The sequence below is a fragment of the Aquarana catesbeiana genome, linkage group LG02 (genome assembly GCF_042186555.1).
Source record: "Aquarana catesbeiana isolate 2022-GZ linkage group LG02, ASM4218655v1, whole genome shotgun sequence".
NCBI lineage: Eukaryota > Metazoa > Chordata > Amphibia > Anura > Ranidae > Aquarana > Aquarana catesbeiana.
Genome location: NC_133325.1, coordinates 104,316,442 through 104,335,790, shown reverse-complemented (window position 1 = coordinate 104,335,790; position 19,349 = coordinate 104,316,442). Strand labels below are relative to the sequence as shown.

Below are 19,349 nucleotides of genomic sequence, written 5' to 3'. Positions count from 1 at the left end.
TTTAGCTAATGCTTTCCTGGCACTGGAATTCCACCCTGAAAATCAAAAGAGGCTGTTATAGGATAACCCTAAATAGTCTGTTCCATGTACCAGATATAAGAAGGAAGGTTGTTACGAACCACAAAACACAATATTATGGGGAATAATTATAGCCATAGCAGTCCATGCAATTGCTATAGAGCTCAAAGATATAGGGGTTTGAGAACTGTCTGGCTACATTGTGATTTATGAAGGCAGCAATAGCATATGGCAAATACATTTAGATAAAGTGTAAACATAGTTTGTAAACTCAATACAATTAATTTGAAAGCAATTACTATTCTGGATCATTGCAGGCATTGTCTTTGAGACAGAGATTAGAGGGGGAAAGAGAGCCTTTATTGGTTTTGCTATGGGGCCCCATCACACATATTTATGGCCCTGTATAACAATTTGATAGTAGTCCCCACATACCATTGATTTAAACTTTTTAGCACATACTGTTGCTGCCTCAATACATTATAACCTTGGCTCCCCAATACTGCTGGGCCCCAAATCAGCTACAATAAAATCCCTTTGTTCTGTCCCATTACACACCTCAATAACACAACTACAAAATGCAATTTTCAAAAACCCATACTGCTTTGCAAATAAGACTAAATAACCAATTTGGCCCCCACCCCTTCTAATTTGTATATGCTGGGCTTGAAAAACAGAAGAAAAGGAACAAACAGGACGAGGTCTCCTAAACTATTACATTTATCAGCATGAATTCAAAGCTCTGACTATCTGTAGTAATTTATTCTTTGAAAAAAAATTTGCGACTTGCGCTCTTTAACTCCTGATAGCCATTTTTCAATTTAATTCTTTCAGTCAGCCTGCTTGAAAGCTCAGACACAAAGTAGCAGGCATACTGTGACAGGCAGCTAAAGTATTGCTTTGTACTCCTTTCATCTTCAGGAATAAAACGGTGTTCACAAGGAGCTGTATGGACAAAGAGTTCAACAGTAACTCTGCAAAGATAGGATATCCTCTATTAAGCTGATATATAATTAATACGGTTATCCAACCATGCAGGTACATTTAAATAATAAGAGAATGATAAGATCTATCTATCTATCATGACACCGAACCTGATGCATCAAGCTGCAATATGATATGACAGAATGATAAAAGGGGCATATCAAGTAATATTTCAAATGTGACAATGATTAAGTTTGACTTAAGTTCTTGCCAAAGGGAGGAAGTTTCAGAAAAAATTAACTATTAAAAAGTTTCTCTTGAAAGTGTAACACCTAATTAGGAAAGTATGACCTCTTGGAGAACATCATTTATTACCTTGGCCAGTGCTGCAAGGTAGAAGTGCTACTAAGCCACTCGTGGTATGCCCTGGCCATGGGGAACCAAGAGCCGATCTGAGTGGCATAGTGGCAGAATTGGAGGTAGCAGTGACTGATATACGAGCAGATGGGGAGCGGATTGCAGTAGTCAACAACAGGAGGTGCCAAGACAGTGACTGGTGCAGGTTTGGTAAAGTATAGTCAAATTTGCACAAACTCCTCGCATAGCCTCAGGAAAACTGGACTCAGTACACTGCTTATGAAGGACCTGCATGAAATGTGCTGATGTTATGCTTAGAGGAGTGAACTCAGATGTCTTTACCAACTTGGATAAGATGCTTTCTATTGCTTTATAGCCTTCATAACATCTATGCGTGGCTGCTAATTCTATAGCGCTGTCTTATCTCCACTATACTGCTTGATTGCTGATTGCCTTTTGCTCTTTTATAAAGACTGCTGCCTATTAACATGCTGATATTACAGTACTCCTGACACTGCTATACCAATAGCCTATTTGTCGACCCCATCAAGCAGAAGTGATTTACTTTCATTGGCTTACACAATACATCTGCTTTAGCCTTTGTAATACCCTATTGGATTGTACCATTTGGTTAGTGCCCAGCCTTGTTTGATCTATGGATATCCCCACAGAGCTGCCTAGTTTACTTCGCCATTGCGAAAAGTGTTTCATGAGGTACCTCATCCTATAGGGAATCACACTTGACCTAAAATCCTCAAGGGCTCCACACACACAGGTTGTTACTTTTTATTGGTCCTGTACCAGGTTATAGTAAGGTACCTGTGGTAGGTAGTGTCCAAAGTGACGCTTATATGCTGAGGATTCAGACAAAAATGTAGTCAGGCAGGTCAAGTCGGCAACAGATCAGGCAAAGCAGTACAAAAACGAAATCCAAAGAATGGTCAGACAGGCGGAGGTCATACACCGGCTGGCGGTGAAGTACCAAATCAGCAGGCTGGAGAATGGTCAAGAATTCATGCAGAGGTTCAATACACTGTAGTCCAAATCACAGAATTATCAATACACCCATGGAGCTAGTCCAAACAAATGGGCACTGAGTAACAGGAAGTCCTGCTATTTAAGGGCTGCTTGATTGTACATTGTCCACAGCTGGCAGCAGGTGGGGCTAGTGAGTCTAAGGCGATGCATCAAGCTGGGAACATTGCACTAACTCCAGAGCTCCTCTGTGGCACAACAGGTAAGACTGCAGCTGTGGGACCAGGAACATCCCGGTTTGAAAACACCCAGGTACATGACAGGGCCCTCTCCCCAGTGGACCCCTCCGGGGGCCTAGCTGGGCTTAGCAGGAAAGGAGGCATGGAAGTCTCGAATAAGAGCAGGGGCATGCAAATCTTTGGCTGGGACCCAGTAACGGTCTGTGACGGGATATCTGTCGGCCACCGTAGGCCACGACCCTGCCTTCTAGAATCAAGAGTATAAGAGTATTCAAACTCATTTTGTCCATCAACAAGAACAGGAAGAGGTAGCTGTTGCGTTCTGGAGTAGCAATTGAAAATTGCCGTTTTGAGGAGGGAAACGTGGAATACGGATGTATCTGGAGAGAGGAGGGCAATTTCAACCGATAGGAGACTGGCCTGACTCGAGCAATAATTCTGTAAGGACCGTTGAATCGAGAGCCCAATTTGGTAGAAGGTTGTTTCAGTCTTACGTATTTGGTTGATAGCCAAACTCTGTCCCCCACCACATATGGTGGTATATGGCATCTTCGTTTGTTGGAGAAAAGCTCATACTTGCCTGCTGACTTCCGTAGTAATAAGCGAATGTTTTTCCAGTGTAGCAGAATATTTTTCACCCACTGATCTTCTGCTGGTACACCAGAAGAAAGCTGAAGTAGGGGAAAAGTCTGAGGGTGATAGCCTAGGGCTTCGTAGAATGGTGTGGTATGAAGAGCACTGTGCCAACGGGAGTTAATGGCGAATTCAGCCAAGGGCAAATACTCAGACCTGTTGGAGTGTAACGCATTGACATAATGTCGAAGATAGGTTTCCAGGGTCTGGTTGATGCCTTCGGTTTGACCATCTGTTTGAGGGTGATGTGAGGTAGAGAGTGAGAGCGTTACTTTCAGTTTCTTGCAGAATGCTCTCCAGAATCAGGAAACAAACTGGGATCTGCGGTCTGAGACGTCATTGGTAGGTACAGTATGCCATGATGTTTCATAATATGGGAAAGGAAGAGGGTAGACAGTGCTTCCACTCTAGGTAATCCAGGAAGCGGTACAAAATGAGACATTTTGGAAAAGCGATCCACTATGACTCATATAGCAGTCATGCCTTCTGACTTGGTTAAGTCTGTAATGAAGTCCTGCTACTCCAATCTGTGCAGACCGGAATCTACCTAAGGGGTTGTAAGTTACCAGTCCTTCCACCATGGAGATACCAGTCTGAACGCCTGGTATGCCAGTCTGGTATCCTTGGGGGCAACAACACCAATCTCTGCAGACCGAAAAATACATAAGGGGAGTTTTAAGTTACCAGTTCTTCCACCACTGGGATACCAGTATGAATGCCTGGTGTGTCAGTCTGGTATCCTTCGGTGGTAAAACCATATGCTTCTATAAAATTCAAAACAATATTTAAATCAACCTTCCCCAAGGAAGGATGAGTATTATAGGCTGTGCATAGCTTTAGTCATCTCACAATTATATTTAAGCTAGTAGTCACATAAAATTTATGTGATGCAATGATTTTTCTCAGAACTCTACTTAACAATCATAAGGGCATCAGGCCCATTGTCACAAATGCACATAAAGCCATGATATGTTTAATGGAGTGAGTAGATCTGCTCAATATTCCTCATCAGGCAGCAGGCTCTAGAAAGGATTGTGTGTGCGCAGCAGTCTCTCTGCAGAGGTTCAACACGCTACATCCCTCACCCTCACTGAGTCAGGGCTAGAAGACTGCGTTAGCTTTGCTGATTTGAGAGCTCTAGCTATGACTTGGAACGGACAGTTCTATAGATACCACTGCTCACACACAGATAGCAATAGTCCACTTTGCAGCCTGCTGCCTGTATCTCAAGGTTTTATCTTGCTGTAGGAGGTGAAAACTTTAATCAATGACAGTAAGACTTTTAGCAATGTATGGTTTCCTGCATACTCTAGTTACCTGAATTGGGATTTAACACTGATACCTCTGTCAACACCACCACCACCACCACAATGCTCTTGTTCTGTGACACTTAAAGGCCAAGTTCACCTTTGTTCACCTTTTTTTCTAAATTCCAGCTCCCCTATGTACCAATGTAGCATTAATGTACTTATTTTGCAAAAATAAAACAGCTTTCCATTTATTCTACACAGGCATACCTCACTCTCTTCATAGTTGTTTAAAAACACTGATCCATTACTTCTGCCTTACTTCCTGGACAGACTTTAGGCCATGACACAGGAAGGAGGTGACTAGCTGAGGATAGATGATGCAGGGTGTGTGCTAATGAGATCAGCAGGCCAACTCCTTCCTGCGTCATGATCTAACGTCTGACCAGGAAGTAAGGCAGAAGTAATCGAGCAGTGTGTTTAAACAGCTATGAAGAGAGTGAGGTAAGCATGTGTAGAATAAATGGAAAGCTGTTTTATTTTTGCAAAAGAAGTACATTAATGCTATATTGGTACATAGGGGAGCTGGAATTTAGAAAAAAAGGTGAACAAAGGTGAACTTAGCCTTTAATATGCTGGAAAGCTATACTGACAGTATTTTAGTTTCTGGTTTGCATTTTATTTTATTCTGATGAATAAATATAATATTCAGCATTCCAAAAACAAGCTATAAAGGAAGCCCTGTAAACTGCAGGAGATATTTAGCATTTTAATGTCTAATGGTTGTTTAATTGCTGCCTTGAATTATTTACATATCATTTATCCCAATAATTACACAGAAATAAAAATGAGCATGCTTATTTCTGTAAAGAAAAACAAAAGAATGAGATGTGTTCTTTGTTATGCTGTAATGGTTAGGCTCCTAATTCATACGACAAAGACAATGATAAGTGTATACATTAAACAGGAGAGTAGAAGATGAAATGGTGGGAATTATGTTGCCATGGAAAGCACTACTGTCCAGTTATCTCTGAGAAATCTGTGATCAAACAAAAATGGACTTAAAAGCTTTTTATATGTAAATGGCAATATGTATGGAGAGGTACAGTAGATTTTTATTTAATTTAAAGGGGGGTTTTGTGCAGGAGCACACTAATTTCTATGTTATTTAAAGATTAAAAAAAAAATCAAATCTTAATTGCTTACTAAGATTTCCTGATTAAATGTGTATGTTTTGTAATAGATATACAGTATGCCTTTGTATTAAAGACCAAATATAAATATAAAAAATGCCATTTTATCCAGTTACAGCCATTAGAAAATAACATAATGTATTTTTAGATACAAATAACATAAGTACCTGAATCTATTTTAGATCAGCTGTCTGCTATCCCTTTTACAGCAGCACTTCATTTGAGTCTGGGGAGGGACAGCAATTTTAGCCAGTCACCGCTTTATTACTTGTAGAGAACATGCTCACAAGAATAGAAAGCAGGGAGATGACCTTCGCTGTCAAGTTAAAGGCTGGGGTGTTTCTTTGAGCAGGTCTTATTGCTTAAGTGTAGTGTAGTTTGTAGAGAAGTTTAGAGCCTGGCTGTGCTGTCTGACAGGAGTACCTTGTGTTCCTGATATTACGCATGCTGTTTTGGGCTTTATATTCTTTCACTTACTTAAACGTAGTATAGAACATGCATAACTGTTATTTTTTCTCCCCCATCTTGCTCCATTCCAATACCTTAAATAACAATCAATTCAGTTCCTCCAGCTAAACACAATATTTGTCCTTTGCTATACACCTCAAATGTATTAATTAGCCATCTCCTCTCATCTCCATCCTAAAAATACATCTGTGTCCTCTCCTTCCCCACACCATATACATCTAAAGTGCCAATGCATACCCCTATGCCCCTTATACTTGACTTTGTAATGCTCTTCTCTGTAGTCTTCCAACAAACAGACTGGTACCATGTAAATCCATCCTTTACTTTGCTGCTGGCTGCCATGAACATTCACTCTCTAACTTCTATCTCAATTCTCTTTGCAATTTGGACCCTACACACAGTATACTTCCTCACTAATTTACAGCGCTCATGACCTTGCTCTCTCCTCTACCTTAAACATTCTCTTGCACTACCATATCAAGAACTTCCCACAAGCCTCTACTCTTCTCTGGAATTTCTCCAAAATACTGTTTAGAGTTCTAACTCCTTGAAATCTTCACGCACACCCTCAAAAGCCACCACTTAAGACAACCATACAATGTACACCAAGTTAGTCTGCCCCTCATTGCTTTTTCATCTGCCAAGGCGTACACTATCACTGTATATAAAGCTTACCCACATTCTTATCTTTTGTTTCTATGTCAAAGCGCTGTAGATTGTAAGCTTTCGTGAACAGGGCCTTCTCTACTGTTTCTTGTTATTGCTGTGTTTTCAGAAACAACTGTATGTACTAGTCTGAATGTCACCATATTAATGTAATTACCTGTACTACCTTACCTTGTTGAATCTACTACATTGCACATTACCACTGGAGTTTACGGTACTATATAAGAAGTATAAAGTGTACCATTAAAGTAGAGCTCCACCCAAAAGGGGAAGTTCCGCTTTAAGGCCTCCTCTCCCCACTCCTGGTGAAGAAATGCCACTTTTGGGGAGCGGGTACCTGATTTTGACAGGTATCTGCTCCCACTTACGCTACGATTGCGTAAACGATCAGAAGTAGAAGTTCTCTTCCCCTTTCCTCCCCGCAGTCTTTTGGGGCACGTTACAGGTCCCAGAAGACTACGGGACTATTTACAAGGTGTACATTTTTACACAGGAGACTGGAGCTCTTCTTAAAGATGTCCATATATTGCCTATTTACTGGCTTTGTTATGCCCTTTTTGATTCTGTTGACAATTAGGCAATTATTAGTGCAATAAATAGTTATAAAGCAAAACCTGAAAGATCTTTGGGGTTTTTACTGTCATGACCATATAGGCCACTCACCAATCAGACATCCTTTGAGAGGATCTAGTACTGGACCTCCTGGAGCATACAGAGAGACTTTTACCTCCTTTGTAGAGACAGATCTATTCTGCACAAACACTACCACTAAGTTGCGTGTACTATTGCCTCCGCAGCCTACCAGATGTAAGTTGCACCACCTTTTTTCACCAAATGTTTTTTCAACCACTTAGGAATAATAATCATATACTACACAATAAAGTCTCTCACGTCTTTCTCCTCTTTATATTTTTCTGTGGACAATTCTGAGTGTCTCTCACTTACACTCTGAACACCACTAAAAAGGATACGAGTTAAAACAGCAACTCCCTCTGCAGAATCAATACATGTTCTGAATTAAGCAGGCATGGTGGGAATGAGGGGATGCGAGACACCGCACACCACTAGTTCAACAGGTAGAGAGGAATGTGAATGGCTTCAGCCTTGCACTCCTGCTAAGTCATGTCTGTGAGCACCTTGAGCAGCTCTAAAAGTGGTTACAAGGTATTGTGAGGTATGGTGGGAAATCCAGTCATACAGTGGCTATACCTGTTTGTGTGTGTGACTACTTTTATTGTACCTTGCACTATTTGCCTTCAAGGTTGCAAGAGGGCCATACAATGTATATTCGGACATAAATCTCTGCCTTGGAGTCACAGGTACAACATACAGCCCGCTGGGAGCAGCCTGACGAAATTGTAGACAGGATGAAAAACGCAGCGGCTGTTTACAGATAAACGCACATCTGAGTGGTACTTGTGTACAGGGATGTATGCACTGCTACAAACGCAAACAGTCATTTTACTACCAATTTTGGTGTCTACCACAATCTTCTTATCTACTGCCGTGAGAGCATTGCAGCATCTGTAGACGTGACTTGGTATTCCTTTTAATGATTTGTCTTGGTACTATGTCCTGATCAAGTCACTTCATTGTAAGTGTCATTTTTTATTTTATAATAATTAATGTGATTTTACCTGAACTATCCAGTGTGGTTTTTTTCTGCTTTTATTGATCCAAGCACATGTCAAGTATGATTACCTGTCCAAGAGTAATAAGGCTATCATTTATGTTGGCCAAAACAGCCTCTTTTGTGTCCCTTTGATTGTGGTTTCACCTTCCTTGACTTTCCTGTCTTTTGGCATTAGGAATTCTGTCTGCTATGTCCCTTTCCAATGAGAGTGCCTTAGTAGCCAGCAAGGATGATTTTACTGGAGATGAGGATGGTGGGTTGATGGGGCTTACACCTTAAGAAAAATGTATCCCCAAGCCAAAATTAAAAAAATAAAGGTAAAACTAGTTTCAAAGGGGTGCACAGATAACATATTTCCTAGCTAATAAAGATAACAGTAGACACATTCTCGTTCTTGACTTTACAAGGGACTTTTAATTTTAAATTAGTTGATAGGTTTACGTTAAACCAAAAAGGGCAATATGTCTTAAAATGAGTCCTAACTCGGCTTTATGCCTTGCTTGTGGCAAGAAACCATAATGTGACTATCTTTTTAAAAGTAGGCTAACTTGGTGATGTTTATGTACAGATTTTCAAACAAAAGTATGTACTGTTCAGTGGGTCACTTTGTGCCCAGGGTGAATCTGAGAAAATATAAAAGCTGGAAACGGAATTTGCTTTTACTGAGCGTTTGATGTTTCCAGTGTGTCATCCAAAAGCATGATAGAGATCTGAGCATTAAAAACAACAACTAGTAATAGCATGTCAACACAGATTACAGGGATGTGTGCATTCAGTAAAAGTGAATGCTCTAAGTGCTAAACTGGGCTGGCCAGAACTATACAAGACTCAATTAGTAAGTTAGTGCAAAAATAATCATAGCTATGGCATGAAACTGTCAGTAACAGCAATCAGCTCAAAAAGTCTTGATCTAGCATAGCTGGAGATTGACTTTTTACTTCCTTAGGACACTAAGCTAAAATTAGCTCTATGGAAGGCACAAAGGCATAGCCACTTGAGGGATCCAGTCCCTATTGTTTATGTGTAGTGTCCAATACTCATGTATGCAGCAGTATACCCACAGGTCAAGAGTCTACAGCCCTGTGCCCTTCAATGAACATGAAGAAAGATCATGTTAAAAATGTAACAGCGAATACAGTTTACATTTACTTGAAGACCATGCTAATAAAACACAACACTGTAATTGACGGCTATGTTATGAAACATAACTCCTACTTCTGGAAAATTAGAGATTGTGCAGTCCCCCACGGGGGCTTCTAAAAAGATCCTGAAAGCCCTTCTTTGCTTTATGCTAAATCAAACAAGGGATAGTTAAGTCATATAAATACTAGGAACTTTGTTCTTACTCAGGGAAGGGATGGCAGGGTGATACTAATTTTCACACTTCATGGAGTAAGAGACTACTGGAGTTGTTGAAGGCAGAAAACTGAGAAAAGAGATGATACATTTTCAAAAAAATGTTTTAAACAATGACACAGCATAGTTATTTCCTGAATTAAGTGTTTTTTTTCCAGTTTTTAATGAGTTTTGATGGGAAAAAAAACATGGAAATTGCCATTTACTTCTGAAAATGCTAGTTGCCTGGACTGTCATGCAGACCTCCTTTTGTCAATACTTTGAGTCATTGACCTTGAAAAAGTATGCAGATTAAAATTTTACTCCTGCTCTGCATTACTTCCAGCCAAAAATATTGAAGCCAGTGAGTTGACACAATGATCAGGTTACCAGCATTTTCATAGCATAGCCAGCTATGGCACCCCTCATGTTTCCCTTATGACAGGTTTTCTTTAAAGAGAAATTCCAGGCATGGTATAATCTTTACATAGTTACATTGTTCCAGCTTGGACCTATGTAACTATGTATATACCATACCTGGCTGATGCCCCAGTAAGCTGAAAATCACTGTAGTAAACACTGCTACTTTAGTGGTCTCCACTTGCTTCTGGGTCACATGCTAAGTGGCCAGCCTGATGCATTGTGAACACAGGAGGTTGGCCACTCAGCATGGGTGCCATTCAGAGAATGCTTTGCATTTTCATAATGGAGGCAATGCAATTTTTGATTGGACGAGGTAGAAAGGTGGGGCGGTGATGTCACGCTCTCCACCTTGTCCAATCAAAGCACCCTCTGAATGGTGCTCGAGCAGAGCAGCCAACCTCCTGTATACACAATGCATCAGAAGATCACTTGAGTAGCAGTGTCTACTTCAGTAATTTCCATCTTCCAGGGGCATAGGCCAGGTATAGTATATACATACAAGTTGGACCAATACAACTATGTAAAAATATACCATGCCTGAAATTCTTCATTACCTTTAACCTAAAATTAGCTAATGTTTGTGGTCTGTTAAATATTGCTCTGAAAGTGTTTTGTCATATCTTTTCAATACATGCAGAAATATATTTGTTGATCTTGCCAGAAATAAAGTGAGCTGACAACAACAGAACACCCCCCTGTTATGTACATGAAGGGGGGGGGGGTGTTCTGTAGTCTTAACACACATCCTGTTCAAGGGGGACAACAATGATTCTTCATTGATACAGGACAGTAAGTGAGTGCTGTCACTCTAGGATAAGAAGTGTGTTACTGGCAGGATCACAAGGTGACCTTTAGAAACCTCTATTTATCAGTACTCTATTAATTATACAGCTATATTTAGAAACCATAAATATAAGATATAGTCACACAAATACTACTGATTCTAATTCCTAATGGGGGTAATCAATTACATTCATATTTTAATAATGTAACTTATCAATGAAAAATCACATCAGTACATAAAAAGAAAATTAAAAGATTATACAAAAGCAAATGCAGTATTTACTGTATTTATTTTGTTGAAAAAGAAATACAACATTACCTAAGTAAATTATATTGTAATAACTATTCTATTGATATGAATAATTCTTAAAGCATAGCTGAAACTTTTTTCGTTTGGGTAACGTGGGAAATAGTTCTAACCTCTGTCAGGTTGTTAATGCTATGTCCATATAAAGTAGACTTCGCATGTCACTCTCTTACACCCTGCAACATAAGGGGAGTTACTTACTAAAACTGGAGTGTGCAAAATCTGGTGCAGCTCTGCACAGAAACCAATCAGCTTCCATATTTTATTGCCAAAGCTTACCTGAACAAGCTGGAGTTAGAAACTGATTGGCTACCATGCACAGATGCACCAGATTCTGAGTGCTCCAGTTTTAGTAAATCTCCTCCAAGGTGTCACCAGAACAGGAAGTGGAAACGCAGACTGCAATAAACAGCTGACAGAGGTTCTAACCCTTCTTCACCTTCATTAAAAATGTGCTCTATGGCTCATTTATGGTTTTGTTTAAGAGAAATTTACTTTCACTTCCTGTTAGAGTGATAGAGGACAGGAAGCAAAGGGAAATTTCTCCAATAGGGATACAAGTATCACTAAACATTTTAAAGGGGTTCCCCACTCTATTCAAAATTTAGAATCCAAAAAAATACTTTGGTTGACATAGTGCTTTACGTGAATGGTTTACTGCAGGAAAAATATTCACATTCTCCAAATACATTTCAGATATAGAAATCTTTAGCACCTATGATCTGGCACTTTTTAATCACATGAGTAAAGTTTTATTTAATTTTTTTGGGATATAGTGTGTGTATTTTTCAAACAAAATGATATGAGCTTTAATGCCAAACTCTGGGCACGAAAATTTTAATTTAAATATATTCCTCAATAGTCACAAACAATATAAATCCACTTTGTGTGAACCAATTGCCTTTGCAAACCCAGATATCACCTTGCAAAAGTAGTAGTGACACCATCGCTAAGCTACACAATAGTCTGTGCAGAGAGAAGAGCTGTGGGAGGGACCCAGCAGGTCCATCCACTACAGGCCGCCTGCAGAAATCTAAAGGAGGGGGCGGATAAAAGACCAATCACCATGCAAAAGGAAAGAGAGCGCAAAAAGACTGGTCTTCATTACAGGAATCTAGAGAACAGAGGTAACGTTTCACACTAGATTACTGCACAGATCTAGAAGAAATACATAAAGCACACAAAGATCCAGGAATACATGTCTCCTGTATTTAGACAATATTTGCTTATCCCCGAGTTCAGCTTTTAATGATCTATCTACTTTTGCTCTGTGAGTTTAGTGGATCTTAATAAGGTACCTGCAGATCTTATTGGGGCTTAAAAATCTCTGCCTAGGCGATCTGATCTGCATTCAGCTTCTTGGTCACTAGTTCTGTTCTCACCTCTTGAGGTCCATATTAGCTGAAGAGCTAGCTCATGACAATGATGGGTCAGTATAGGCTTGGGATAGGAACAGGGTAACAGGGCTGTCCACCATGGAAGGCGGCCAATATATACATATTAGAATGCCACAGTATTTGTGGTACGATTATTTGGTTTTATTTAGGTACAAAGCCAAATAATATGACAAATGCATGCAAATGTTCTTATACTTCTATGGGTATAAGATAACCTATTATAAGATATTTCTTATACTTTAGAGCAGGGGTATTGAATTCATAGATGTTTGGCCAGTTAAATTTTCTTCCTTCAGGAGGTCTGAATCTCATTTTTGTTCTCTGACTCAGATCATTCACATCCCAGCCACCCCAACCCCCTCTACATCAGTGTCCTCTGTCACCCCCTTCTCATCACATATCCCTCCCTTTCACATGCCAGTCTCCTTCACGACACAGTCTCCCTTGCAATCACAGCCCCCCTCCTTACATCACAGCCCCGCTTGCAATCACAGGCCCCCCCTTACATCGCAGTACCCCCTTATGCCACGCCCCCCCCAACATCACAGATCCCCCCTCTTCATATCATTGTTCCCCCTTTATATCACCTCTTGCAATCACAGCTCCTCCCCTCCTCACATCACAGTCCCCCTTGCAATAACAGACCCCCCTCACATCACAGCCCCCCTTGCAATCACAAGCCCCCCCCTTGCACCACAGCACCCCTTGAAATCATAACTCCACCACATCACATCTACCCCGTATCACAGCTCCTCCCTCTTACATCACAGCCCCCTTTTGCAATCACAGACCCCCCCACATCACAGCTCCCCCCCAAACACAGCCCCTCCATTAAACCACAGTCCCCATTGCAGTTACAGTTCCCACCCTTTCATAGTCCTACAGTAAGACAACATGGCAAAGGGTGGGCACCTCCTCTGTGTGTACTCGCCTGCCTGCCACCACAGCACCTGCTGTTACACTCACAGCATAGCAGAGGACATTAGGCACTGCAGGTCTGGACTGAGGGCGGGAGCTACCCAACTCTTCTTGGAATGATAGGACTGCCTCATGTCCTAGTAACCCATCACCTGCTTGTTAATTTGAACATTTGGGAAGCTCCCTCCTCCATGCAGACTGGCCGTGTGTCTCGCCCTTTGCCCTGCTGTAAGTTTAACAGCAGAAGTGGTGGTGGCAGACAAGCGAGTACACATAGGAGAGGAGTCAATACAGGCTGCTAAATTGTGTGTCCAGATAGGATTTTCACTTGGTCCGCCATTTGGTGATGCCTGTTTTAGAGCATGTGCCTCAAAACTGCAGCCAGGGAGCCAGATGCAACCTTTTGCTTGCCTTTATCTGGTCCTTGGAGCACTATTCTTCCCACTGACAGCAATGATGGGACACCACTACTCGCAGTTATACCAACAATGAGTCACTATTCCTCCCATTAAAACCAACGATCCTGCATTGCTTACTACCGCAGACATCAGGGCATTTTCTACTTCCATTGACCACAGTCTGGACTCCCTAAAGCCTGAAGGACAGTAAAGTGGCCTGTGTCTAGAAAGTTTGGAGACCCCTGGTTTAGAAATGTTAGCATGTTTCCTGAATTCCCACGCTCAAGTTCTAAAGGACTGTGTGTTTTTGAGTTGTAATTGTACTGTAAAAATAGACAACTGTTTCAAACAAGCAATAACAGAGTGTTACCCAGTTCCCAAATGCTCATTGTAACTAAACAGCAGATTCATGCCTTCATTCATTTGAATGATTAGATCCATGCAGATTTGACAGTGCTTGGAGAGCTAACTGTTATCTAAACAACCAGTTTCCTTGTGCAACATCCCTTGAGGTTACATAGTTACATAGTTACATAGTAGGTGAGGTTGAAAAAAGACACAAGTCCATCAAGTCCAACCTATGTGTGTGATTATGTGTCAGTATTACATTACATATCCCTGTATATTGCGGTCATTCAGGTGATTATCTAATAGTTTCTTGAAGCTATCAATGCTCCCCGCTGAGACCACCGCCTGTGGAAGGGAATTCCACATCCTTGCCGCTCTTACAGTAAAGAACCCTCTACGTAGTTTAAGGTTAAACCTCTTTTCTTCTAATTGTAATGAGTGGCCACGAGTCTTATTAAACTCTCTTCTGCGAAAAAGTTTTATCCCTATTGTGGGGTCACCAGTACAGTATTTGTAAATTGAAATCATATCCCCTCTCAAGCGTCTCTTCTCCAGAGAGAATAAGTTCAGAGCTCGCAACCTTTCCTCATAACTAAGATCCTCCAGACCCTTTATTAGCTTTGTTGCCCTTCTTTGTACTCGCTCCATTTCCAGTACGTCCCTCCTGAGGACTGGTGCCCAGAACTGGACAGCATACTCCAGGTGCGGGCGGACCAGAGTCTTGTAGAGCGGGAGAATTATCGTTTTATCTCTGCAGTTGATCCCCCTTTTAATGCATGCCAATATTCTGTTTGCTTTATTAGCAGCAGCTTGGCATTGCATGCCATTGCTGAGCCTATCATCCACTAGGACCCCCAGGTCCTTTTCCATCCTAGATTCCCCCAGAGGTTCTCCCCCCAGTGTATAGATTGCATTCATATTTTTGCCACCCAAATGCATTATTTTACATTTTTCTACATTGAACCTCATTAGTAAGTCTTAGTAAAATGAGGGGATTCAGGTCTTCCTGAAACTTTTAAATGTTTTGTATAGCTACACATATAATTTTAACCATACTGTATGTTCTGCAACCATGCTTTATCCTCATCAGTTGTCTATTTCCTAACAGCATATCTCTATATATCTCATTTTCTTGTTACTTACGCAACTTCCATTCCAACGGACACATACTGCAAATCAAAGCAAACTCAACACAGAGGTTCTAAAGAATGAGAGCATCATTACTGAGAAGAGGAACCCAGCTTCCCAGCTGGATCCTCTTTAGCATTTCAGATAAATAAATTGGCTTTCACATCCTGGAAACTAGTACTGACATAACACGTAGGTTGCCATTGCTGAACTTTCCTTTTGAAAGATATTGACCTTGAACAAGTATGCAGATCTGGAATTCTGACTGACCTCACTTGGCTGCGTGTGTGTGTTCTGAATTAATGATAGCATTTTAAGAAGGCCAGCAAGCCATCCTCCATATTTCTCTCAGTATACACTTCTTTTATTAGCAAAGAAAAGAACAAGTACATTTTACTAAAATTGTGTTATGTTATATAAAATGCAAGAGGAATGTTTAATAATTCGCCAGTGAAATGGAAGCATTTAGGCAGATGTTCTGTACTGTCTGTAATAAAGCAGAAATGCTTCACTAAAACACATTTCTCAAGTTTATGGTCCACTGCACCTGTGCCAAATCATTACCGTCCAGGTGCACGGGGTCGTTTTGCTTGCCTGACATTCCTTTTGGAATAAACTCGTCTATGTTAGAAGCAGGGCTTATCTTAAAGGCTGAGTTTCACTCAATTTGAGGAAAGAGAAAGTTGGAATGTGGCTTATAGGTAATTAGTGTAGCTACTTTTTTTCTTCTGAAGATTAGACACTGTTTGTTATTGATCTCCTATATTGTTATGCTGCTAAACGCAGGCAATATATATACCTCATAGAACCAAAATCCCTAACCCAGAGGCACATACAATATAATCACTTTCCCACAGTCATACAAGCACTTACATGGTCATGTTAGTCAGAAGCCAATTTACTAGTATCTTTTTTGGATTTTGGAAGAAAACTGGAATAACCAGAAGAAATTAAGTACATTAAGTACAGCAACCAGACCATCCATCTGATACACCTATACTGCACTAAAAACAAAATGGGAATGTTGTTTCTATGAGCAACAAAATAATTTAGAAATTTTACATAATTTGTCCTTTAGTATCAAAAAATTGAAGATCTTTACTTAAAAATACACATATGAATGAATATAACATGTGATGATAAAGTAGTTTTGGGTACTTGCAGTAATGCAATTTTTATTATGTTTCTGGGAATAAGAAGCTATAAAAATCATAACAGTATAATGGTTTGCCCGTCTATTGCACTTGTACTCTTGTAATATATAATCTCCTCTGAAGATATGATGTCTGAGTGACACATTAAGGCCAACTGAATAATTGATCCTTCTCCTTCTGGCAGAATACATTCCTGACTGACACATGACAGTGCCAACAGGAAACAATGCACTGAAAGTCATTTAATTAAAAGACACTGAGAAGCAAAAAAGTGGAAAAAAAAAGGAGAACTGTACCCTCTGTTTGCGCAGGCTTCCCGGGCTGGTTGGTGATGGGCTTGGTGACTTCCCAGAGCGAGGAGTAGAAAGCTGGCTCCCCGGGGTTCCATTGACTGAGCAAAAAAATAAATAAAAGAAAGAGTTAATGTAAAAAATGTGCAATCCTTATCAGAACGACCTTCAACTTATTGAATGTGCACAAATGTGTTATTCTTACTTCACTGTACTTATTTTACAGCAAACATCCATTTGTATATCATTCCATTGAAAAGAACCACTGCAGTCTGCACAGCAATAAAGGGAAGAGGAGAATGCTAAGCCTTTATCCCAGCAAAATCAATGCTGCATAACACTCCGCTCTGGACAAATGAAATCGTCTAGATGCCAGCACTGCCTGCAAAGCTGTTCAGCTTCAGTGATTTAAAGAACTGTCAAAGCCAAGTGCATCCGTAACTTGCCTGTAACTTTACCCAGACTAGAGGGTAAAAGGGCCACTATTACACAAGTATAATATACTTATTAACATTACAGGAGGTCCTATCATCTAAGTATATAGGATACCCATGTCCACCTAAAGCATATGCATCCTAAAACACAATGGATTCATTGAACTGTACAATTACATCTTACAAATAATTATTGAAACATAAAGCAAGTATGTTAAAGACATAAAATATTAATTAGCTACTAGAACTGATTACTGTAGCTGACGTTGCTCAGTTCATTTACTGAGTGCAATAATTATAAGACTGTTACGTTTCCAATAGCCATTGACTTGCTCACAATGCACTCATTCATGGCATTGGATACTGAATACTTGAGCAATTAAAAAAAATATATAAGTTAAAACAATATCAGCAGTAACAGAATTAATGATGAGAATGATGATAAAAGATGATAACGTTGCAGAGGATGATATTCACAACCATTGTTTGTTCAAGCTGGACTGTATTGCTAAAAAAGATCTTTTTATTTGTAGAGAATAAGGCTTTGAACTTACCTTCTATAAGCTCTAACATGGATAAGGCTTTTGTGATTAGACAGGTAGTATAAAAATAAATAAAACAACAATAAACAGAAAAAAAGAAAGGCTGCTTTGTAGTAAAGGAAGATGTGGCACAGTGGAAGAGAGGCAGTGATTAGTTATTGGAGACTATGCTGTTCATACGGGGAACAGTGTGAGATGTAGGATTCAGAAGCAGATGCTTTTAATGCGTAAGCCTGACGTCTTGCAGGCAGCAGTGGGAGGTGCAGGTGCTGTCTTAGGGCTACATCAAAGGTGTCAGTTAGGGAGAATGCTGCTGTTATTGGAAAGGAGAGCATCTCCCCACTCTCCTACTCTCTCTACAAACCCCCCAAAGCCAAAGAAATTTAATAAGCTGTTGTGAATCATTATAGGGCTCTTCAGAGAGGGCAAAATACCAAATGACTCATCTGGAAATTGAAAAGACAATAACTTAAAAAAAACACTGATGACTACTGAAACATCAAGAGCAAAAAAAAAATCCATTACAGTGACTCTTCACTGCTTTCAGACTTCAATCACAATGCTAAATGATAAAATTACAGTAACTGCCTTGTTGATTAGATTACAGAGAAGATAAGATACAAATTGCATGAACATACATTGCACTGGAAGAATAATTTCCAAGATTATTTAATAAGGCAAAGAGCAAAGTGCACAGCAATCATCTTTCTGCATTGTTCTTAATCTCTGTAAGGTCAGATTAAATTGATTCAGAAAAAAGATCATTACTGATCTTTTAATTGTAAATAAATAAGGCCATATGTATTACAGTGCCTTGCGAAAGTATTCACCCCCTTGGCTTTTTACCTACAGTAATTTGTTACATTACAGCCTTTAGTTCAATGTTTTTTTAATCTGAATTATAGGTGATGGTGATGGTGATGGATCAGAACACAATAGTCTAAGTTGGTGAAGTAAAATTAGAAAAATATATACATAAAACTATTTTTCAGAAATAAAAAAATGATACTTGGCATGTATTGTTATGAAGCTTATAAAAAGCTCTGGTGCAGCCAATTACCTTCAGAAATCACATAATTAGTGAAATGATGTCCACCTGTGTGCAATCTAAGTGTCACATGATCTGTCATTACATATACACACCTTTTTGAAAGGCCCCAGAGGCTGCAACACCTAAGCAAGAGGCACCACTAACCAAACACTGCCATGAAGACCAAGGAACTCTCCAAACAAGTAAGGGACAATGTTGTTGAGAAGTACAAGTCAGGGTTAGGTTATAAAAAAATATCCAAATCTTTGATGATCCCTAGGAGCACCATAAAATCTATCATAACCAAATGGAAAGAACATGGCACAACAGCAAACCTGCCAAGAGACGTCCGCGCACCAAAACTCACGGACCAGGCAAGGAGGGCATTAATCAGAGAGGCAGAGACCTAAGGTAACCATGGAGGAGCTGCAGAGTTCCACAGCAGAGACTGGAGTATCTGTACATAGGATGACAATAAGCCGTACGCTCTAAAGAGTTGGGCTTTATGG

General features: G+C 40.1%; 1 protein-coding gene across 6 annotated transcripts in view; it reads right to left on the bottom strand.

Moving 5' to 3' along the window:
* The window catches only part of DCLK1 (doublecortin like kinase 1), a 535,308-nt gene that overhangs the window by 189,345 nt on the left and 326,614 nt on the right, over nucleotides 1–19,349 (bottom strand). For 5 of the 6 annotated variants that reach the window (XM_073613310.1, XM_073613311.1, XM_073613314.1 and 2 more), the window contains exon 6: nucleotides 16,841–16,935. In XM_073613310.1, the coding sequence (XP_073469411.1) occupies nucleotides 16,841–16,935 (95 nt within the window). Of the gene's footprint in view, nucleotides 1–16,840; nucleotides 16,936–17,822; nucleotides 18,102–19,349 lie in introns of those variants that run through there. The other variant, XM_073613312.1, reaches the window with a different exon arrangement.